The 24,545-nt window shown below is 38.9% G+C and overlaps 1 protein-coding gene and 1 long non-coding RNA gene across 3 annotated transcripts in view; one reads left to right on the top strand and one right to left on the bottom strand.

Moving 5' to 3' along the window:
- HPGD (15-hydroxyprostaglandin dehydrogenase) overlaps positions 1-11,628 on the bottom strand; it is a 35,177-nt gene extending 23,549 nt beyond the window's left edge. For both annotated transcript variants that reach the window (XM_027964620.2, XM_027964621.2), the window contains exons 1-3: positions 11,507-11,628; positions 11,101-11,224; positions 8,498-8,604 (exon numbers count right to left, since the gene is read on the bottom strand). In XM_027964620.2, the coding sequence (XP_027820421.1) occupies positions 8,498-8,604; positions 11,101-11,224; positions 11,507-11,599 (324 nt within the window). In that variant the 5' untranslated portion in view covers positions 11,600-11,628. The remainder of the gene's footprint in view (positions 1-8,497; positions 8,605-11,100; positions 11,225-11,506) is intronic.
- Positions 11,220-23,153, top strand: LOC132659302 (uncharacterized). Its single transcript, XR_009599566.1, has 2 exons — positions 11,220-11,846; positions 21,019-23,153. It is a non-coding gene; the product is annotated as an uncharacterized LOC132659302 (long non-coding RNA).
- The last annotated feature ends 1,392 nt before the right edge of the window (positions 23,154-24,545 follow it).

The raw sequence follows: 24,545 nt of genomic DNA, 5'->3' as shown, positions 1-24,545 counted from the left end.
TCCTTTCTCGATTTGGAACCAGTCTGTTGTTCCAAGTTTGGTTCTAACTGTTGTTTGTTGACCTGCATACAGATTTCTCAAGAGACAGGTCAGGTGTTCTGGTATTCCCATCTCTTTCAGAATTTTCCACAGTTTATTGTGATCCACACAGTCAAAGGCTTTGGCATAGTCAATAAAGCAGAAGTAGATGTTTTTCTGGAACTCTCTTTCTTTTTCTATGATCCAACGGATGTTGGCAGTTTGATCTCTGGTTTCTCTGCCTTTTCTAAATCCAGCTTGAACATCTGGAAGTTCATGGTTTACGTACTATTGAAGCCTGGCTTGGAGAATTTTGAGCCTTACTTTGCTAGCATGTGAAATGAGTGCAATTGTGTGGTAGTTTGAACATTCTTTGGCATTGCCTTTCTTTGGGATTAGAATGAAAACTGACCTTTTCCAGTAGTCATGTATGGATGTGAGAGTTGGAACATAAAGAAGGCTGAGTACTGAAGAATTGATGCTTTTGAACTGCGGTGTTGGAGAAGACTCTTGAGAATCCCTTGGATTGAAAAGAGATCAAACCAGTTAGTCCTAATGAAAATCAGTTCTGAATATTCATCGGAAGGACTGATGCTGAAGCTGAAGCTCCAATACTTTGGCCACTTGATGCAAAGAACCAACTAATTGGAAAAAATCCTGATGCTGGGAAAGATTGTAGGCAGGAGAAGGGAGTGACAGAAGATGAGATGATTGGATGGCATCACCGACTCAATGAACATGAGTTTGAGCAAACTCTGGAAGTTGGTGACAGACAGGGAAGGCTGCCATGCTGTAGTCCACGAGGTGGCAAAGAGCTGGACATGACTGAGTGACTGAGCAACAATGCTGGAATGAAGTTATAGAGATAGCATCTTTAAGAGGGAACCACCATGAAGGGCGGCAGATGGGAAAGATGACAGGGACTGTCCTGATGATATCACAGAGCTGCAGCATCAAGCAGCCCTGAACTCAGTGTCCTGTGAGATCACATAGCTGTTTCACCTAGACTGAGTGGGGGATTATTGTTCCCTGGACACATGGTCTTCAGTAATTAAACCACTTAATTTTGTTCATCATTCTTCCAGCTACCTTTTTGATAGCTAATTCTGTTTTATTACTGACACCCACACATAGGCCCCTTTTCGGTATTCTAACGTTTAAGAATGAATTGGCGCTTCTATGGTGGTCCAGTGGTTAAGAATCTGCCTTGTAGTGCAGAAGACACTGGTCTGACTCCTGGTCCTGAAAGATCCCACACGCCACAGAGCAACTAAACCCATGTGCCACAACTACTGAGCCTGTGCTCCATGACAAGAGAAGCCTGTGCATTGTAACCTGAGATAGCCCCTGCTCTCCACAACTAGAGAAAGCCTGAGTGCAGCTACAAAAACCCAGCACAAGCAAAAGTAAATAAATAAGAACTAACCACTATTAAAAGCAACTTGTGACATGCAACGTATTTGAAACCGTACATTCCCTTTTCGGAGAAGGCGATGGCACCCCACTCCAGTACTCTTGCCTGGAAAAATCCCATGGACGGAGGAGCCTGGTAGGCTACAGTCCATGGGGTCGCTGAGTCAGACATGACTGAGCAACTTCCCTTTCACTTTTCACTTTCATGCATTGGAGAAGGAAATGGCAACCCACTCCAGTGTTCTTGCCTGGAGAATCCCAGGGACGGGGGGGCCCGGTGGGCTGCCGTCTGTGGGGTCGCGCAGAGTCGGACAGGACTGCCGCGACTTAGCAGCAGCAGCAGCAGCAGCATTCCCTTTTAGAATTAAGAACGCCTCTCCCTTCCAACTCAGACTTCTAATAGAAAATTTCCTTTTGACATCTTAATTCTTATGACTTTCATTTTTTACAATACTGGAAAGAAAACAATATAACAGAGAATGAGATAACGAGTCTGAACCTGAGGGCATATATTGATGGTTACCTTCTTTTTATTTTAAAAATTCCTTTTGGAGTTTTCTTGACAAGCATTCAGGTATACTCTATACCTAACAGTAGTTTTAACTCAAAGAAGTAAACTGAAGATTCAAGCCATGTATCAGTGTGATATTAAGCAAACTCAGGGAGATTGAATAAAACTTGCACATGATTCCCTTTTAAAAGGAAAAAAAAAAAAAACCACCTTCAGTGGTTTATATAAGAAGGATTAAAAAATGTACATGACTGGAATTACTGAAGTCAGATTCTGTGTGTTTCTGTCCAGGTCTCTGCATGTCTGAACAGGATTTCTGTTTATGCGTATTGGCACTACTCCTTTATTCTCAGGTTAATTTACAGCTTTGCTGACACCTGTTTTGGGTTTTCAACATCTACATGATACAGCCAGATAGAAGATTGAGGAATGTTTCCAATTTTTTTTAAAGCTATATTTATTTCCTGGGTTGTTTTTTTTTTTTTTTTGATTGAGGAGGAAAAGTAATTGTCATGCTATCTATTATCAGGTTAAGAATTGCATACTTTTTCAAATGAAAGTATTCTTCAAATAAATCTACAAGAAAAAATCTCTAATGTTTTAGCTGAACATATACGATATTTTCACCTCTTTTCCTTTACTATGACAATCTCTTCCACATCCCAGATCATATATTAAGGAAAATTCAATGTCTAATTTTACATGTGGTTAGTCATTCAGTTGTGTCCGACTCTTTGCAAACCCATGGACTGCAGCCAGCCTGGTTCCCTGTCCATGGGAATTCTCCAGGCAAGAATACTGGAGTGGGTTGCCATGCCCTCCACAGGATCTTCCCAACCCAGGGATCGAACCCAGGTCTCCAGCATTGCAGGTGGATTCTTTACTGACTGAGCCACCAGGGAAGCCCTAATTTTACACAGTGAGAATAAATAAAAACTTGACTATTGACAAAATAATCTAATGAACACAGGCTTACTCAATATTTTTGGTTATGAGAGAATTTTTATATGTATACTGAAATTACAATTGTTTAGTATTCCAAATCTTAAAGTAGTTTTTTTCATGAATTAAGGCATTCTGTAACTTAAAAATCACTCTCATAAATTCCCCTATCCTGGAAATGATTCTCTAGTAATAAAGATAAATGCATAAATGAACTTAGCTCCTCTCATTAAGCATCATGTCTTCTATTATACACACAAATATGTATAGACAGGCTTCTCTGGGGGCTCAGCAGAAAAAAAACCCACGTACAACGCAGAAGACCCAGGAGACATGGGTTTAATCCCTGGCTTAGGAAGATCCCGTGGAGGAGAGCATGGGCTTTCCTGGTGGCTCAGACAGTAAAGAAGAATCTGTCGGCAATGCAGGAGATCTGGGTTTGATTGCCAGGTTGGGAAGATCCCTGGAGAAGAAAATGGCTACCCACTCCAGTATTCTTGTCTGGAGAATTCCCTAGACAGAGGAACCACGGAGTCACAAAGAGTCAGACACAACAGAGCACCATACACACACGTATATGTATATATGTTCTGTTTATATTTGTGTGTGTGTGTGTGTGTGTGTGTTTACTACTGAAATTTTCTAATCTGTTATTTCCTTTATCCCATTTCCCTCCACTCTGGAGTTGCTTTCAGTTTATTTATGATTGTTGTGCCACATAGTAACTAAAGCAATTATAAAAAATTCTGTCATATAATCATAAAACTCTGCCTTTTAGGATCTTGTTTTTCCTCCAGTCAGTTTTCAAGGGATACTAATAGAGATGATCATTTTTTTCCTGAAATCTACTTTCATCTTTTTTTTCTTCCATGTTCAATCTTTCAACATTTCTGCTTATTTAGGGGGTAAATATGATTGTGTTCCCCCTTGCAGAAGCTACTTATAATTCAGGAAGCCTTGCCTAACTAACTAAAATAGTTCTATAGGGTCTTTAGGTATGATAGAGTTGCAATAACAGAAAGTAGTTATTAATTTAAGTTGTAATCAGCATGCTTGGGAGCCAAGAAAAAGGAGTATGCTTGACAACAGTGTTTCTATCTGTTTTCTCAACTCTTCATTAGAGGCAGAGTAGAGCAGAAAAGTCTACCTCATTTAGAAATGGGATGGTGGGAATGAAGAAAATGTGACTTCATACAAATTATGCTTTATTGAAGCTTAACCAACCTTAGAGGTAAAAGGATTATTTTCATCTTTTTCCAATCTGGGAAATACAAAATCAGAAAAATGAAATAAAAATTCATAAACTTTAAAAAATATCTTATTTATTTTACTTTTATTTATTTCTTCGGCTGTGCTGGGTCTTAGTTATGGCATGTGGGCTCCAGTTCCCTGACCAGGGATCAAACTCGGGCCCCCTGCATTGGGAGCATGGATGCTTACCTATTGGACCATCAGGGAAGTCCCAAAAGTTCATGAATTTTAAATTCAGGTATGGAACAAATCCTTTTAAAGAGTCCCCAGTGATAGCCATCAATTTTATTTACTTTTTATTTGAATATACTAATGGAGTCAATACAAGTTAGTCATATGTCCAAATTAAGTCGTAAGTCCCACCCAAGTGTGAATGAGTTATTTAGGTTTATTAAAGTTTCAAGTAGTGAAGTAAATACATTACCAAATAACTTTATCAGTATTCAAAGTTAAGTCTACCTCTGCTCAATGGCCAGACCAACCGATAGTTATGTAAAAAGTATTTCTTTCCTGAATGTTCCTTGTGAGTCTGAGCAGCTACAAATCAGGCTCCTGTGGCTGATTTCAGACTGAAAAGGAAGGACAGAGAAGTCTCATGGGAAAAAAAGACTGGGAAGAGGTTTACTGGAGCTCTTGAGTGGGACACACGGTGAGAACCACTGTCTGAAGAATAAAGAAGGGATAAATTTGGTAAGGAATAAAAGTGAAGGCTAGACGATACTGTCTGCAACACTGATGTAATAGGAAACCATCCAAACATCGTACTGAAACACTAAAACGAATATCCATGTCTGCAAAATATCACAGGATAGCAGTTTATTTTTCTAATACATTTTAATTGAACATCTACTAAGCATGCAAAACAAAAATGTTCTGCCTTGAAAGAACTTACAGCATATAAGCATAGGTTGTACACGTTTCAAAATAATTCTAACAAAATTTCAAAAACCAATAAGCCCTATGAGGATAAGTTATGTTATATAAGCTTTCAGAAGTGGGAATGATATGTGGTGAGGTTCTTTAACTAACTGGTGACACTCTGACATGGACAAGAACATGGAAAAACATGGAAAAGACCAGACACGAAATTGTATAATTCAAGGAAGCAAATTATATCCAGAGCAGAATTGAAAAAAAAACATTATACACAAACCACACACAAATATTTGCATTCCACCACCAGAGGTAATCCAGCTAGGAGGACAATGATTAGTCAGACTCTAATCTACTCTTGCAATGAGTATTGTAGGTAGCAGTGAAGGAACTTGTTTTTAAGTTATATATGGGTGACAAAGGTTATAGCTTGTTCTCTTTCTGTAACATTAAACAAATGTCATCAGTCTCTAGAGTTAAGCTAAGGAGTGGCCTCTGTCAGCAGAGTTCAAAGCAAAGTAAAGGCCAGTTGAGTTTCAGTGAGGAAGAATCCTGGAGAGTGAGCTATAACCAAAGGGGACAAATAAAATTCCCATCTTCCAGAATTCTCTATTTGAAGATAATGCAAGAACTTCCCAGCTTGGAGCAGATGTTTATTCACCTGTGTATTTATTAAAATAAAGCAAACATGCCTGCTCTGCTGGATGAAAACAGATCACTAGACTCCAACCTATTCCCCCTGTGATATCTCTTCACTATTTTCACGTTTCTTTATATTAACTCTAATCATTGCACATGTTTTCTGACAGCTGATTTCTCAGAGAAAAGACACAGTAGTTACCCATTATGAATGAACTGAATATGGAAAATTTACATCCTAGGGACCTCTATCTATAAAATATCTGGAGTTTTACTGATGAAATGAAAATAATAGTGATACACAAGGGAAAGAACTGTTGTGTAATTTTTTTTATTAGTATAGCTCAATTAAAAAAATCTGGTCAGTTTATGTGGTTTCAGAGAGTGGCATAAGTTCATAAAAATATATCTTCTTTAAATTCCTGAAGTTTCCAATTGGTTGCATGTTCAAAACCAATATGTTTTTAAGTCTGGCAACCAAAGGATATACTGAAGTATGGTTCATAATCAGTCAGGGATAACCACCAAAAAGTATGCATAAAATGTACTATTTTCTTACCAGCCAAAGAAAATTAAGGCTATCCAATGGACTTTAAGATAAGCATGGAAACAGAACATAGACAAAAAGAAAATTTAGTGAACATGAAGTAGGAACTAAAGCAAAAGGAATAAATCCTAACAGAAGAGTAAAAATAAATATGAGTGGCTTAAATTCACAAATATAAGAAGTTCTAGGATGTGATTTGAAAAATAAGATTTTACATTATACTGTTAGCAAGAGATAAAATTAACATAAAAGGTTATTTTCATTTTCAAAATAAAGAAACAGAAAAAAGTATGCCTAGGTAAATGAGAATCAAAAGAAAACATGGATGCCAATTTTATATCTGGAAATAGAAAACAAATAAAAAATCCCAGGTTGCAATAGGGTTACAACTTTAAAAAGTCAATAGTAGATAAATTATGATCACCAGCCATTTATGCAGAATTAAAACTGACAGGATGACTGAAAGAGGTAGGCAAATTGACAATTGTCATTTGAGATATAACTACATTCTATTCAGAAACAGAAAAATGAAGGAGATAAAGTAAGCAAAGGAATAACTGACAGCCAAATCAAATAGAAATATTTTCAGAAAATGATAAGATCTTATCATTCATAACAGAGACAGGAATATAAAATTAAATTAGGTGTTAACTAAGCAAAGTCAACGGTATTAGACATTGATATACCGTAATATAGTAAGATTTAGCCAAGAGATGTAACTATGGTTCACAGAATGAAAATATTTCATTTTACTTATCTATACTATTTGTGTAAAGTAGAAGAAAATCAAAGAGTTGTCTCAACTCAGAAACAGCAGTTGTGAGGTCTCTAAACATACACACACACATCAGAAACATTTTGAGAGACATTTGACAAACCCTTTTAAAGTTATTTTGAAATATGATACCCAGGAATGCTTGAGACAAATTTTAGATAGAACTAGAAGGAGGGTGTTTGCATTTTAAAATAGTACCTTTTGATCTGGGTCAAAGGATTTTAGATATCTGTCAAGCTTGGGGTGCAACTCTGTACCTTAAAAAAAGTAGTGCTCACATATCACCTTTTTTTTCGAGTTAGGGTAATTCTCATCAATTCTATCAAGTTGTTACAGTTAAGTCATTACTCATGAGAATGTCAATTCAAGTAAAATATTTATTGACTAAGCACTATCTTCAGGATATTGTGTTGATTACTGAGAGAAGAACAAAGAAAAACATCACATGGTACTTGTTTTTAAGAAGCTGGATATGGTGAAGTAGGGAGCACTCCCTATGTGTTTATATACACACCGTAGCCCCTCTGCACTTTACACATGCTTGCTTTGCAAGACTAATAAAAAAGATTACCAAATAAAAGAAATTACCAAGGGCATGGTGACCCCATGCCCAGCCCAGCTCTGACATCTGGCTTTAGCTAAAGTTTCAGTATTTCTAAACCCCAATGGTTTATGTCATGTGCTTATAAAATGGGATAATCAGTAAGCTTGTAATACAATGCAGAAAACAAATTTTATTTCCTAATTCTACATTTTCACAATTCAAGAAAGAATTAAATAACCATCAAACATTGTAGAAATGACACACGTATATGCACACACACACGCATACACTGGCATTAATAATAAAAATCTTAATTATTACAAAGTACAATGGTCACTTTAGCCTTGTTTTCTATTGTAGTCCTGGAACTAAATCTAGTTTTTAAATAAATAATGTAAGGCAGAAATTGGAAAGATTTTTTTTTCTGAAAAAATTCAAATGGTAAACATTTTAGGCATTGTGTATCACAGGACCACTTTCACAATTATGCAGCTCTATTGTTGTAGCAGAAAAGTAGCCAGAGACAACATGTAAATAAAAGACCTTGGCTGTGTGCCAATAAGGCTTTACAGACACTGAAATTGGAATTTCATATATTTATACATTTCATTTTTTTCTTCTTTTCATACTATTTTTTCAACTATTAAAACATGTAAAGCCCATTTGTAGCTTGCAGGTCATACAAAAACAGGTGGCAGGCTAGTTTGGCTGAAGATCATAGCTTGACAACTATTAAGTTATTCAATAAATGATGTTTTTTTCCTATTTCCTTTAATATTTTAAGACAGATTTATTTTCATAATTGAAAATCTCAAATGTCTTCCTATTTGTGAACGGAAGTGCTTTTTCCCCTAGCTTTTTGTAAATTCTCTTTTTCTAAATTGTAGGTCATTATATTGTTTCCATGAAAAAAACTCTTTTTTCCTTTTAAGACATCCTTTTATGAAATAATTGTAGAGAATGAACATGGTTTAGACAGCTTACCAAATTAATCTGCAGAGTTTTTTCCCAGTTTTTCTCATTATTCACTCCAGCATTATTGACCAAGATGTCCAGCTTTCCAAAGTGGTCTACAACTTTCCTAAAAGTATCTAGTAAAAAAAGAAGACGTTATAGATCCGTTCTTACTTTGCCCAGACACATTTATCACAGCGTATGCCCTGAAATGATGTTTTAACTTCTGCAGTCTTCTGGTGAAAATTACAGTCTTAGACTGTGGCTTATTGCTTTGCTTCTCAGTGTGGTTTGGAAGCCAGCACCATCAATCAGAATTACCTGGGAACCTGTCAAAAACGCAGAATCAGTGGTCACCACAGACCTACGGAATCAGAATCTTAACCTTAGTAAGATCCATAGACAATTTGTATGCACATTAAAGTTCTGTAAGCAGTACCTCAATGGGGTAAATTTTAGAGAGCTGAGCACCCTGTGCTAAGTGCTCTCGGAAGTCAGTTTGGGCAGCCAGCATCTCTGTCCCTGAGAAGTTACTAAAGTTCTGTGGCTTAGCCTATGACAAACATCCTTTTAAAAATAAGCCATATTATCTTCAGAAGGTGTCATATTAAACACTTGTGTATTCAGATCCATTATGACCTTTTCAGTGCATCTAGTACCTAGTAGGCTTCCCAGGTGGTGCTAGTGGTAAAGAACCTGGCTGTAAATACAGGAGGCACAAGAGATGCGGGTTCGATGGGGAGATGGGCATGATAGCACACTTCAGCATTCTTGCCTGGAGAATCCCATGGACAGAGGAGCCTGGAGGGCTACCGTCCACAGGGTCACAAAGAGTTGGACATGACTTAAGTGACTTAGCAGGTACACACACACTCTTCAGAACTCCACAACCACCTTACAGGAAATTAGGTTGTCAAATACTAATGGCGTCTCACTTTTGGGCTCAAGCAACTTACAATCTAGGTTTTGCTGACATTTAAATGCTGTGGCATCCTTTATAATTTGCCTAAACTCTTCCTGTTGCCTTTTTTTTTTTTCATCTGTAGGTCATCTCCAAGAACTTTTTCACCTCTGTACTTTTATGATTTCAATGACGTCTCTTGGGCCACGTGTCTACATAGTTTTAAGAGTTGTAGGCCACACTAAATCCTGAAACTGGAAGAGTCAATGCCAAGTTTCCCTAAAATGCAAATAAACACTGATGTCCAGAAAACATGTGGCTTTCTCATTGACCATCATGGCTTCTCCTGGTCACTCATTATGTGTCTGGTTTCCTCCTCCACAATCAGTTATCCTTAAGGAACGTGTTTACAGCCAAGGTACTAATTTTAAATACTGGAAGCAAAACAATTAAGGTTAAATGTCATGTGAAAAACTACATAAATTCAGACAGAAATAGCTTTCAGATGACCTCTACTGTTCCCTATTCTATCATCGTGGCTGTTGGGATTTGACATGACTTTACCCTTGAAGAAAAATACCCTGTGCAATCAGCAAAACTTTATCCTCTGGCAAAATACATAGCTCTGGCACTGTGTTTACAGGTCTCTTCTGCTCACACTTATAATCCATGTTATGGATCTTTATAAAATTTTCAGTTTAATTACATAATTTTCTTTAAAACAATTTCCCTGAACAATTTGTTTCCTTTTAACATACCACTCCATTTTCACTCTTTCACAGAACACTCCAACATTAAAAAAAAAAAAAATCACACACAGACTCATCCATGTTAAGAAGTACTAAAATGACTTTCATGGAAGTTTTTTGGCCCGTTAAAGATGTGCCTAGCAATTTTTTTTACTTAGTCTTTTCAAAAAAAAAAAAAAAAACTTTGTGAAATACAAATGTTCTATTTTCTCATTTTTCCTCGAAATACATGTATTTTCTCATACCGATCTGTTGGACTTCTAAATGACCAAATCTGTTTTTTTGTCTACACCAACACTGTCTCTGGATTGGTCAAGTAGATCCGTCTGTCTTAAGCGAGTAGACAGAAACAGGAAAGCATTGAGGAAAATCTGACAGGAACTTTTCTTCTGCAATACAACTATTATTGTTTTTAAAGCATTTCATAGGGGAAAAATCAGGGAGAACATCTGGTCAAAAGCATCCAGCACAGCTGTGACGACAACCCTTGACCTTGCATTCTAGCATGTTCCAAGGAGAAACATTGCCACATTTGACTGCCATTGGATTCTGCCGTCTTCCAGCTTTCTGGGAGAAGCAGTCTGCCGTAATCCCCTAGCCTACTTTATCTTTCTAAGTTCCATTTGCAAGTTCAATCATTTAATAACTACTGAAGCAGCACTATCTTGGAATACACCAAGGAATTTTGATTACATTATGCGCTGCCAAATGACTAAAAGAAAAGGATTTCTCAAACATGCTTGGCTTTTCTTCCTCCTTAGTTTTTGTATGTCTATTGGGATGTCAGATATCCCTCCTTAGTTTTTTAATGTCTATTGGGATGTCAGGTAGCAGTCGGCTATCTCTTGGAGCTCGGAGGTAGTTACTCTGCAGGAGGTAGCCCCTCCGCCACCCCAAGCTAGCTCTCTGGCGCAGGCTGCCTTCAGGTTGCTACTTGCTCAAAGCGCGCTCTGCGCTGATGGATTGATTTTCCCCTCGCTTACCTCTCAGTTGTTCCTGATCGGCCACATCGCACTGAATAAACAGAGTCTTCTGAGGTTCAAACTTCTCATCCAGGGCAGCTTTACACTTGACACCTGCTTCGAGATTCCAATCGACCAGCGCTACCTACGGACAAAAGGAGAGGAATCGAGATCCTTCGCGCCTGGTAAAACAGGCAGACAGACCGACAGTACAGAGACAACAGGAAGCTCCTCGTTTGGACCTGAGATCGGGCAGTTTACAGATCGGGTTCTCTGTCAGCGCATTCGAAGTCCGCTGGAGTGCGCCAGCCTGGACAGCTCTGGAGGCGGCAAGGAGAGCACCGGGGGCGCAGCCTGGGGCGCTCACTCCCCGGGGCCTCGACTGGAGAGCGGGTCTCGGGTGGGCCGTGCGCCTCGCCGCGCTTACCTTGGCGCCCTTGAGCAGCAGCGCCTCGGCGGAGGCTCGGCCGATGCCCTGGGCCGCGCCAGTCACCAGCGCCACTTTGCCGTTCACGTGCATGTCGCCGCCTGCGCTCGGTGGGCGAGCTCGGCGTCTCCGCGCGGCCGCGGCTTTTAAGGACCCTGCGCGCGCGCATGTGTGGCCGGGCCGCGCTCGCCTGCCAGTGGGCGGGGATGAAGCTGTCAAGCAGCGCCTGCACCCAGGACTGTGTCACCTGGCCCTGAGCGCTCCGGCCCGGCGATCTTTGCCTTCCTGACTCGTAGCCAAACCTGGGAGCCTCCTCCTGCACTAGGGCATGAGACATACGGTAAATAAACATCTCTGCCTCTGTGGAGCTTGTAACCTAAGCTAGCTGGGGAGATGATGATTTGGACGCAGGCTGGCTGGTTAAAGAGCACGCAGAAAGGTTACTCCCCAAGAAGAGATCCCTTCCGTGTGCTGAAGACCACCCCATAAAAGGAGGGCAGAGGAGAAGCTGAAGAGCTTGGAATCCTCCTCTGTGCCCAGGTCTTCCTCCCCACCCCACTCTTCCCCCACACCCCCACCCTCCAAATAATAGAAGAAGAAAAAACAAAACAAAAAACAAAAACAGTAAAGCACGATTTTAGGGGCTGCCCTTTTGTCTTGATCTAAGTTTTTAATTCTTATCTCATGGACATCGAAGTGGGGATGGAGGGAGCAGAGGTGACTAACACCGTTTTTAGGTTTCTTTTTTTTTTTTTTTCTTACTGAATTGTGCTTTAAAGTGCACTGTGCTCTGAACAGAAACCCATGGATCCTGTCTTTCAAGGCTGGAACTTTTAGCAGTCTTGTTGACACCCGGGTTTCAGATCAGTGTCAATTCTGGGTCACTCTGAGAGTGCCTAGCAAGAACTGTCATCACTGACTGCACTGGGCTTCCAGCCTCGCTGTCAGCCTGGTGAGGCGCAGGTTCAATGGAATGTTTGCTGGTTGAGTCATACTAGTTCTGGAGGCTTCCAGTTAAGTATGAGACAGAGGTTCCTGGTCCTCCAGGAACTTGAGCTTGAGCTGTTGCACTAAGATGCATTCAGTTGGGGGTATTCCGCTGACTTTGTCTTTCTCTCTTTCCTGTTATCATCTGCAGGCTTCAGTTCTAGTTCTGTAAACTGAATACCTGCCTGGCATTTATTTTCATGATCAAAGAAATCCAAGTATTGGGGAGACAGAGGTCGGGAAGAAAGCTTACACAACAGGGGATGAATCCTTTGTGTACTTCTTTGTTGCTCCCAAGAGGCAGCAGATGAGGTAACTGGCACGCAGGCACGTATGGGGAGGTTGTGTGAAATATATGTTGTCAGCACACCACTGAAACAGAGGTCTTTATATTGAAAGAGAACAGCAGAGAATTAAAAAAAAAATTAAAAGGAAGCAAAGGAAAACCCAAACCTCTAGAAGCACGTACAGAACATAGCAGAAAGGAAATGCTTTTCTTTATCAGGAAAGAACTAACATAAGAGCCAGAGAGGGAGCCGCTGGAGTGACACAGGGACATGTTCAAAAGCATATGGGAAAAGAGTTTCAGGGAATAAAGGAGTTATTACTAATGCAAAGCACTCTGATAAGCACAGGGAAAGAAGGATGAAGAAATACTTTAAAATTTTCCAGACAATAATTGGTGTCAGTATATTTGCTTTTTAAATTTGATTTTTGTTCATCATGGCTTTTTTTTTTTAAATCAATGTTTATGTTTACTTATATTTTGGCCACATCCTGTGGCTTGTGGGATTTTAGTTCCTTGACCACGGATCAAACCCATGCCCCTGCAGTGGGAACACAAAGTCTTAACCACTGGACCCCCAGGGAAGTCCTGGCGTCAGTACATTTAGATGGCACGGAAACCAAATGCTGAAATTTAAGGAAAAAAATGATGACAAGGTGAACATTGCAGAGGTTTAAGACTAACATGACATGGAAAGCAAGAGATTGCACGGTAGTTGAAAAGACTAGCAAACAGATGAGTTATTCTTTTACGAAAGGACAGGGATGGATTCAGATTAAAAGCCAGTCAGTGCGAGTGAAAAACAGGGGAATAGAAGCAGAAAGGGGGTGGGTGGGTGCGTGGGTGGGGGTGGGGTACATCAGCTGCAGATTCAGAGGTTTGGGTCTTGTCTCTCTGCTCCTGCCCTGATTGTGTGACCTTGAGCTAGTTGCTTCAGCTTTGTGTTTTCAGAGCCCTTATTGGTAAGTAGCAGTTCCTATCAGACTTTAGGGACAATGAAATTAGGTCTGGCATAAATTGATAACAATTTTACTTCACATGAGATGGAGAAAAATGTGAGAAATAGTTTTATTCGTAGAAAGGAAAGACTGCGAGTTCGAGCACAGTTGGTAACCCCCACCCCTTTCCTTCCCCTTGGTTTCCATGGTGACTGTCTTTGTTCAGACCCTTTATACTTTCTCTTCCAATACAAAAAGCAGTTAGACTCCCGAATTATTTCTTTGCCTCCAGATAGCATTGACATATATACACTGCCATGTGTAAAACTATCCCTGCTGTATAGCCCAGGGAGCTCAACTCAGTGCTCTGCAGTGACCTAGAGAGGTGGGATGGGGAGTGGAGTGGGAGGGAGGTTCAGAAGGGAGGAGATATATGTACACATATAGCTGATTCACATTGTTGCACAGAAGAAACTAATACAACACTGTAAAGCAATTATCCTCCAATTAAAAAAAAATTTAGTTTCCACACTCCTTCCAATAAAAATCCTAAAACACAAATCCGATTATGTTTAGACATTCTTATGTTTAAAACCCTTAAATTATCTCAATCCTTGGCATGGCATGGGAGGCATTCCACATCCCTTATCTTTCTTGTAGCTCCGCTTTGCAGCCTGGGAAGCTGCATCCATTAAAACTGACCTCACTGCCCAGGCTCAGGCTTTGGCATACCAGTACAGTATCTACTTACCCGAGCACAGTCCTCTCCTACCTTCTTCACTCGTCTTCCTACTGAGCTGAAGAACTACAGTGGAAACACCACTCGCCTTATTATAATTACCTTCCTGTCTCTGAGTGTCTCCAAGGACAGCTGTGTCCTGAGCATTCAGGGCAGGATGACCCAAAGTGAGTACTTAGTAAATGTTAGTAGTTTAGTGTTAGTCGCTTAGTCATGTCTGATTCTTTGGACCCTGTGGACTGAAGCCTGCCAGGTTCCTCTGTCCATGGAGTTCTCCATGCAAGTATACTAGAGTAGATAGCCATTCCTTTCCCTTCTCAAAAGGAATCTTCTGTACTCAGGGATTGAATCCAGATATCTTGCACTGCAGGCAGATTCTTTACCATTTGAGCCAGCAGGATTGAATGAAGAAAAATAATAAGTATGATATGTGAGATAAATGTAAGATATGTGTTCAAGAAAAGACAGAAAATTTGAATTATTAAGTGAAGGGAAGTCGCTCAGTTGTGTCCGACTCTTTGCAACCCCATGGACTGTAGCCTACCAGGCTCCTCCCTCCATGGGATTCTCCAGGCAAGGGTACTGGAGGTGGGTTGCCATTTCCTTCTCCAGGGGATCTTCCCAACCCAGGGATCAAACCTGGGTCTCCCGCATTCCAGGCAGACGCTTTAACCTCTGAGCCACCAGGGAAGTCCCTGAATTTGAATTAGATGGTGAAAATTCCTATATACTGTGATTACATTTTTACACAACTTAAACATAAGATTGGAAAAAAAATGCATAGGTGTTATATCTTTGGACAAGAATGTTTTGAGATCATATTATATTTTATATGAAAGGTATATTTTCACTTAAAACTATCTACAGGATATTATGTACAGTATATTTGAAAATCATAAAAAGGTACTCTTTATTCAGTAAACAAATCCTCTATTCCTCTATGACTTTTTGATAAACATTTCTCATCTTCTGTGCTCCTAACATTAATTTCGTTTACATTAACTTACTGTGATTCTATCATCAATGTAATTTATGTAATTGAAAACATAACTCTTAGTTAAAACTAGGCTAAATCCGAAACAAACCATATTCATATGATTTTTGAAAGCATTCCTACTGATAGGTTATGCTTTAGTTTGTTGTACAAAGTCCTCTTAAAATAAAAAACAAAAATTAAGAGTCAAAAAGGATTAGTTTTTCTTTAATGCAATTGTAAGTATTAGGTTATGACCAACCTAGAGAGCATATTAAAAAACAGAGACATTGCTTTGCCAACAAAGGTCCATCTAGTCAAAGCTATGGTTTTTCTAGTAGACATGTATGGATGTGAGAGTTGGACTATAAAGAAAGCTGAGCACTGAAGAATTGATGCTTTTGAACTGTGGTGTTGGAGAAGACTCTTGAGAGTCCATTGGACTGCAAGGAGAGGCAACCAGTCCATCCTAAAGGAGATCAGTCCTGAATATTCATTGGAAGGACTGATGCTGAAGCTGAAACTCCAATACTTTGGCCACCTGATGCGAAGAACTGACTCATTGGAAAAAAGACCCTGATTCTGGGAAAGATTGAAGGCGGGAGGAGAAGGGGACAACAGAAGCTGAGATGGTTGGATGGCGTCACCGACTCAACGGACATGAATTTGAGTAAACTCTGGGAGTTGGTGATGGAAAGGGAGGCTTGGCGTGCTGCAGTCCATGGGGTCACAAAGAGTTGGACATGACTGAGCGACTGAACTGAAGTATTAAGTATTTACTCAGAGGCAGGCATTCCATAAAGGCTAAATGTACAGCCTCTGGAATCCAGCTCCACCAACTACTCCTGTGTGACCTTGGGCAAGTGACTTAACTTCTCTGAATCTCAGCTTCCTCCTCAGTAAAATGAAGCTGATGATAGTACTTATTTCAAAAAATTGTTATGAAGACTATACCAAATTGAATAAATGTAAGTCAAGTGCTTAAGCCAATGACTGACACATAGCAAGTGTTATGTAAATGCTATTATCATGAAGCACTATACATATATAATTGCATTTATTATTTACAACCAGACCATGAGGCAGTTATTATTGTGGTTATTTTACAGATGAGGAAAACCAGTTTGGGGAGGTTAGGGAATTTGGCCAAGGTCACTTATCTCGAAAATTGAAGGAGGTGACTTTGACTCTAAGTGTGGCTGACTCCTGAGTGGTGCTTCTTTTTTTTTTTTTCAATTAAACTTCATATTTTTTTGAAAGTATTATAGCTGAGCAGTACTCGTCACCATGATTGAATAGTGATTTCTTTAAAAAACACAAATAGACTGTAATTCAAATCAGATTTCCTTGTTCACTTTATATTTTCACACAGCCACTAGACTTTGTTAGCTCAGCTCTGACTCGTCGAGATGGGCCAGTCTTCACTTGATTTTCCTTTGTCCTGTTCTAGAGGTGAGCACAGACATCCCAAAAGCACCTTGTCACAGGCCCCAGTTTAGACGGAGGCAGATCAGTCACTTAAAAGCCTATTTAATTTATAAATGATCACATATAAATCAATAGAGAAATAAGCTTTTTTTTAAATTGAAACTGAAGGGCCTTGCTGAAACAAGGCAATTTCTGCTGATATTGGCATCAGGGATTCTTTTCTTGGCTTTGCCTCTGAGACAAACTACAATAGAGGGGTTGACCACTTTTGAATATCTACTGCATTCTTATTCTTCTGCATATTATCTCATTTAATCCTTTCTCCAATCTTGCAAAGTAAATATCACACTATCCTCATTTTACAGATGAAGAAACTGAGCTCATGGAAGACAAATAATCTGATTTAAGATCAGACTTGGATATTTAGCAACACTTCTGGGTTCAAGCCTTTGCTCCTACCAAACTCAGTTCTCACAGAGATGCACTTTCAAATGTCATCTCTAACTTTGTGCTTATGGTGTGATCTTGGGCTGGTTACTCAACCTGTGTGGTCCTAAGTGTCCTGGGCTGTTATGTGGAGAATAAATTGGCATTCATGAAGCACCCATTATAGGGCCTGCCCTGTACATGTTGACCAATGAATGAATCCTTGTTATTAGGTTCTTCTTTAATGTTCATATTTATTTCTAGATTTAGAGGTAAAGACAGTTGAAAATGGAAAATTAATGATGATATAGATAGATTTTCAGCTCCAGAATGCAAGTTAAATATTTCTAACTTTTCATAGTGTACGAGTCTGCTCAGATTGCCACAATAAAACACCGTAGACTCTGTGGCTTCAACAACAGATATTTATTTCTCACAGCTCTAGAAGCTGGAAGTCCAAGATTAATCAAAGTGTTAGCAGGAGTAATTTCTTCTGAGGCCTCTCTCCTGGGCCTGCAGAGGACCACCTTCTCTCTGTGTCCTGACATGGTCTTTCTCTGTGCATTACCTGGTGTTACCCTGTGTATCCCAATCTCTGGTTCTTATAGGATAATAATTAGATTAGGGCCCCATCATTATGGCCTTTACTTTAACTTCACCCCTCCTTTAAAAGCCCTATCTCTAAATGCAATCACATTTTGAGGTCCTAGGGTTTAGGGTTCCAACAGATGAATTTATGATTGGTGGGAGGAGAGTTCATCCCATAGCAGGTTTTCCAGTTTGAAAATGGGATTCCATTTATTGACTCTACTAAACTGGAGAACCTTGTAATCTACATGGCATTTGAGGCTGAGTTGGTCTTGTGACTTGTAATTGACAAGGCATCACATTTTCCTGAGGGCATTAAGACCTGGAAGGCAAAGGAAATGGGAGGAGAGTTAAATGGTCAAGGTCACAGCTGCTAAATGCTCACTTGGTGGTGATCTGTGATGGGGGTATAGGGAGCAGAAAAAGAAATTCCTCACTTGGTGATGATGGTGGGGGTTGAAGTAATGGCAGAAGGTAAGGCTGGAGAAAAAGCCAAGAACCAGATCCCAGGAACCTTGTAACTAACAAAATGAACATCAGATTTCACTCTCGGACATTAACAAGTCACTGAATGGCCTTAAAAAACCAGAGATTGCTCTCAGATTTAAGTGTTTAAAAGTTTATCTTTAAGAAAATTATTTTTAATGTTGGTTAAATGTTTGATGGAGAGGATGTACAATGATGTACTAGCAATTCCTTAGCTGTTGAAAGCTAAATTCATCTCTACTTTTCAGTTAATGGTATAGTGAATAAAGATTATTAGACAACAAATGCTGAAAAATTAGAGAATCTTCTGATATAGCAGTAAGCTGAAATCCTAATGGAATGGAATGCTAAACTCAAAATACAACAACACCAAAATCTTGATTAAAAATTATGTATATTGCTTGTGAAAACAGAACTGTTAGAAAATCTATCAATGCTTTAATGGTGACAGTTTTTTAGTGGTGAGATTTGGGGTAATTGCTATTTCCTTCTTTACCATGCTGTCTACTAAAGAGAATATATATATATATATAAACAATTTGAAATACTTTTTCATTGCCTTATGATTTTATGTAGTGGAATATAGTCCAAATAAAAGATTCATTAAGCATTTTTTAAAAAGTTTATCTTGATTCCATTTGGAGAATGAGTTGGAGTTGAGGGCAAGGGAATAAGATCAACTGTATTTATCTTGTTTTACACTGACAGAGTCTAGGGGTTTGGGAGGAATGGTTCTGGTGGGGACAGCAAGAGAAGAGAAGATTCCTTCACCACACTGACCACAAGAATCCACCAAGCAAGATAGAATCAGGAGGATGCCTGTCAGTGAAACTTCCTGGGACAGCCACTTAGTCACATTTCCATTGAATTGTTTCTTGTTTTTGAGTTTGTAGCACTCTTGATAAGTGAAAAACAAATATGTTGTGTATGTATAATGCTGGATGTTAGGGCTTATACATCTGGTTTTTTTTATGTATAATGCTGGATGTTAGGGCTTATACATCTGGTTTTTAATCTTGGGGAAGGAAATTTTCTTGGTACTTGGCTGAGCTGCTTTATCTTTAGAATGTTATTTATTCTTTTTGAGTTTTTAGGTAGTGTCCTAGAAAATTCTTTAACACTAGCCCTTTTCTTAAATTTCTTATTTATTTTTATTGAAGCATATTTGCTGTACAATATTATGTAAGCCACGGGTGTTCAATATAGTGATTCACAACTTTCAGGATTGTTCTCCATTTATTAGTTATAAAGTATTGGCGGTATACTCCCTGCATTGTACAACATACCCATATTTTATACCTAGTGGTTTGTATGTTTTTATTTGGAAATTTAACCATTCTAGTCACAGAAAGGTAATCAGATTAGTCTTTTCTAGTGCCATAGTATGATGGGGAAAATGAGATGCAAGTTTCCTGCACTGAAGGTTTTCTATGCAATTTTTAGACCCTCCCATGCACCGTGGAGAAAACACTTCCCCATTCTTTTTTTTTTTCAATTAATAATCACAATGGAAATTTAATTGTTTAATGCAACCACTAATCTAATATCACCAATAAAATCTAAGCAGTTATATCATAAAACCAGGCTTATGTTCAGTGGACATGCATTAATAATCTATACAATTTAACATTACACCAGAAAAGGAACTGAACACAAAATTTTCCTTGATATTTGGTGGTTTTCAAACTTCATGGCACAGATTACCAAAACACTTCCCCATTCTTTAGGTTCTCCAGTAAGAGGACTTACCAGACAGGGAGACTATGAAAGGTTTTAGCGAAACTGGCCTGTGTCTCACTATGCTCAAATACACAAGCAAAGTCTTCTTTGGAGGAAAGATTTAAGAATTCAGAAGTGTATATGTTGCTCATGTGCCATTGGTGATCTGAGGGTTTTTTTTTTTTTTTGGTTGTCAAAAAAGTCCCTGCTCTTTAGCACCTGGTAATGGTTTTTGTGTTATTGTTCAGTTGCTCAGTCGTGTCCTACTCTTTGTGACCCCATGGACCATAACTTTTCAGGCTTCTGTCCTTTGCCATCTCCCAGAGCTTGCTCAAACTCATGTCCATTGAGTCTGTGATGCCATACAACCAACTCATCCTCTGTTGTCCCCTTCCCCTCCTGCCTTCAGTACTTCCAAGCATCAAGGTCTTTTCCAATGAGTCAGTTCTTTGCATCAGGTGGCCAAAGTATTGGAGCTTTAGCTTCAGCACCAGTCCTTCCAATGAATATTCATGACTGACTTCCTTATGATTGACTAGTTTGATCTCCCTGCAGTCCAAGGGACCCTCAAGAGTTTTCTCTGACACCACAGTTCAAAAGCATCAATTCTTGGACTTGGGTGATTATTTTCTTCCCCATTTTAAGGAAGTTTTCAACTATTATCTCCTCAAGTATTTTCTCATGGTCTTTCTTTTTGTTTTCTTCTATGATTCAAATGTTGGGGTGTTTAATATTCTCCTGTAGGTCTCTGAGATTGTCCTCATTTCTTTTAATTCATTTTTCTTTTTTCCACTCTGATTCATTTATTTCTACCATTCTATCTTCTCCTTCACTAATCCTATCTTCTGCCTCTGTTATTCTATTGTTTGTTGCCTCCAGAGTGTTTTTGATCTCATTTATTGCATTATTCATTATATATTCACTCTTTTTTATTTCTTCTAGGTCCTGGTTAAAACTTTCTTGCATCTTCTCAATCCTTGTCTCCAGATGACATGATCCTCTACACAGAAAACCCTAAAGACTCCACCATAAAATTACTAGAGCAAATCAATGAATATAGTAAAGTTGCAGGATATAAAATCAACAAACAGAAATCCCTTCCATTCCCATACACTAATAATGAGGAAATAGAGAAATTAAGGAAACAATTCCATTCACCATTGCAACAAAAATAATAAAATACTTAGGAATATATCTACCTAAAGAAACTAAAGACCTATATATAGAAAACTATAAAACACTGGTGAAAGAAATCAAAGAGGACACTAATAGATGGAGAAATATACCATGTTCATGGATCAGAAGAATCAATATAGTGAAAATGAGTATACTACCCAAAGCAATCTACAGATTCAATGCAATCCCTATCAAGCTACCAACAGTATTTTTCACAGAGCTAGATCAAATAATTTCACAATTTGAATTGAAATACAAAAAAACTTGAATAGCCAAAGCAATCTTGAGAAAAAAGAATGGAACTGGAGGAATCAACTGCCCGACTTCAGGCTCTACTATAAAGCCACAGTCATCAAGACAGTATGGTACTGGCACAAAGACAGAAATATAGATCAAAGGAACAAAACAGAAAGCCCAGAGATAAATCCATGCACCTATGGACACCTTATCTTTGACAAAGGAGGCAGGAATATACAATGGAGAAAAGACAATCTCTTTAACAAGTGGTGCTGGGAAAACTGGTCAACCACTTGTAAAAGAATGAAACTAGAACACTTTCTAACACCACACACAAAAATAAACTCAAAATGGCTTAAAGATCTAAATGTAAGACCAGAAACTATAAAACTCCTAGAGGAGAACATAGGCAAAACACCCTCCGACATAAATCACAGCAGGATCCTCTATGATCCACCTCCCAGAATATTGGAAATAAAAGCAAAAATAAACAAATGGGATCTAATTAAACTTAAAAGCTTCTGCACAACAAAGGAAACTATAAGCAAGGTAAAAACACAGCCTTCAGAATGGGAGAAAATAATAGCAAATGAAACAACTAACAAACAACTGATCTAAAAAATATACAAGCAACTGCTGCAGCTCAATTCCAGAAAAATAAATGACCCAATCAAAAAATGGGCCAAAGAACTAAACAGACATTTCTCCAAAGAAGACATTCAGATAGCTAACAAACACATGAGAAGATGCTCAACATCACTCATTATCCGAGAAATGCAAATCAAAACCACAATAAGGTACCATTTCACTCCAGTCAGAATGGCTGCGATCCAAAATTCTACAAGCAATAAATGCTGGAGAGGGTGTGGAGAAAAGGGAACCCTTTTACACTGTTGGTGAAATGCAAACTAGTACAGCCACTATGGAGAAGAGTGTGGAGATTCCTTAAAAAAGACTACAAATAGAACTGCCTTATGACCCAGTAATCCCCCAGCTGGGCATACACACCAAGGAAACCAGAATTCAAAGAGACACATGTACCCCAATGTTCATTGCCGCACTGTTTATAATAGCCAGGACATGGAAGCAACCTAGATGTCCATCAGCAGATGAATGGATAAGAAAGCTGTGGTACATATACACAATGGAGTATTACTCAGCTATTAAAAAGAATACATCTGAATCAGTTCTAATGAGGTGGATGAAACTGGAGTCTATTGTACAGAGTGAAGTAAGCCAGAAAGAAAAACACCAATACAGTATACTAATACATATATATGGAATTTAGAAAGATGGTAACGATAACCCTGTATGTGAGACAGCAAAAGATACACAGATGTATAGAACAGACTCTTTTGGACTCTGTGGGAGAGGACAAGGGTGGGATAATTTGGTAGAATGGCATTGAATGGCATGTATAGTATCATATACGAAACAAATCGCCTGTCCAGGTTCAATGCAGGATACATGATGCCTGGGGCTGGTGGACTGGGATGACCCAGAGGGATGGTATGGGGAGGTAGGTGGGAGGGGGTTTCTGGATGGGGAACACGTGTACACCCGTGGCAGATTCATGCTGATGTATTGCAAAGCCAATACAATATTGTAAATTAATTAGCTTCCAATTAAAATAAATAAATTTAAATTTAAAAAAGAAAAAAAAAGCATCAATTCTTTGATGGTCAGCCTTCTAGTAATGGTAGAGGACAACTTTCAGAGATATCTAGTGCCTAGACTTGCAAGGAACTTGTAAAATGCATGATTTTCCATGTTTTGTATAAGTTGGGGCAGGGCATTAAGGCAATCGATTTAATGGCCTTTATACATGAAGGTTGAAAAATGTTCCTCAATGAAGCTATTTTTGGTTCTGAGAGTTAGAATATGCAACAGAAAACCAAATTCAGAAACTGCTAGGATCTATGACTTGGAATCCTGGAGAATTTGCCCCTCTGCAGGCTTTGTGGGTATTTGCCAAGTGAATCCTCAGTTGTCTGGTCCTGAAGATTAGGGCTTGGGGAGATGGGAGAGCTCCTCCCTAACCTCCCATCTTCTTCCTTCTCTCTCTCTGCCTCTTTCCTCCGCTTTGCCCTGTCCTCCAATTCAGGCTTAGAATTTCTTGAAAAATAGGGAACAAAGAATGTAAGCAGGACAGGGAACTGGGTATCAAGCGGACTTCTTCCTTGGTTTGGAGGCTTTGCATGTGCATGTTCGGGACAGGCCCCTCTGAGTCCCGTGAGTCCTAGTGGAAGAGGGAGAAGGTGGAAGATGGGAGAAGGCATCGTGGAGAGTGGGGCAGACAAGTTTCAGGGGTTCACATATGTCCATTCCACCTACCACATGCTCTCTGCTCTTGAAATATTGGTGAAGATCAGTGACACATGATAACACAGAGTCATTTGAATGAAAAAAAAATATGATGGACTAGATGTAGCATTTTCAAGTACTATGAAATTCGAAGTGTATGTCTCAGTTATCTTGGATCTAATACCACAAACACATAACATATATTAGGATATGGAATCAGAACTAGCCATCTCTATACCGGAGGCCCATGATCAGACACATCTATTTCAAATAGGGACAACTAGGTTAACCTTTAGTTTGGAAAAATAAATAAATAAATAAAATAATAAAGTTATTATCTTTGATCCAGAGCCATTAATATTTAAGAACTGACTTCCTCAAGGTGACCTACAAATAAAGGCTAGTTATGTGCTGTATAATTTATTGGTTACATTTCAGGAACATTCTCTCATTGATCTGGGAACACAGTGGAATTTCTGGAGCTCTATCTGACCAAAGAAGACTTTTACTTTCTCATTTGCTCTTTGACTCACAAAAGGCCATAAATAATTGGAGAAGTTAGGCAAGTGTATTTTTCCAGACACCCCTTAAAATGTTGTACTTTGTTTAATTTTGTTTTAAAATATATCTGGACACACCTAAATAACTCAAACAGTCAGGCTCTTTAATTGAAAACTGATACTGAGGTTGTCTTTTCAAGACTTTAACCTTTGGGAAAATATGCTAGCTTGCTTTCCCTCTGCTTTGGAATT

The sequence above is a fragment of the Ovis aries genome, chromosome 2, assembly GCF_016772045.2.
Source record: "Ovis aries strain OAR_USU_Benz2616 breed Rambouillet chromosome 2, ARS-UI_Ramb_v3.0, whole genome shotgun sequence".
In the NCBI taxonomy this organism is placed as follows: Eukaryota; Metazoa; Chordata; class Mammalia; order Artiodactyla; family Bovidae; genus Ovis; species Ovis aries.
The sequence above is the reverse complement of the archived record's forward strand: the minus strand, read 5'-3'. Positions and strand labels throughout refer to the sequence as shown.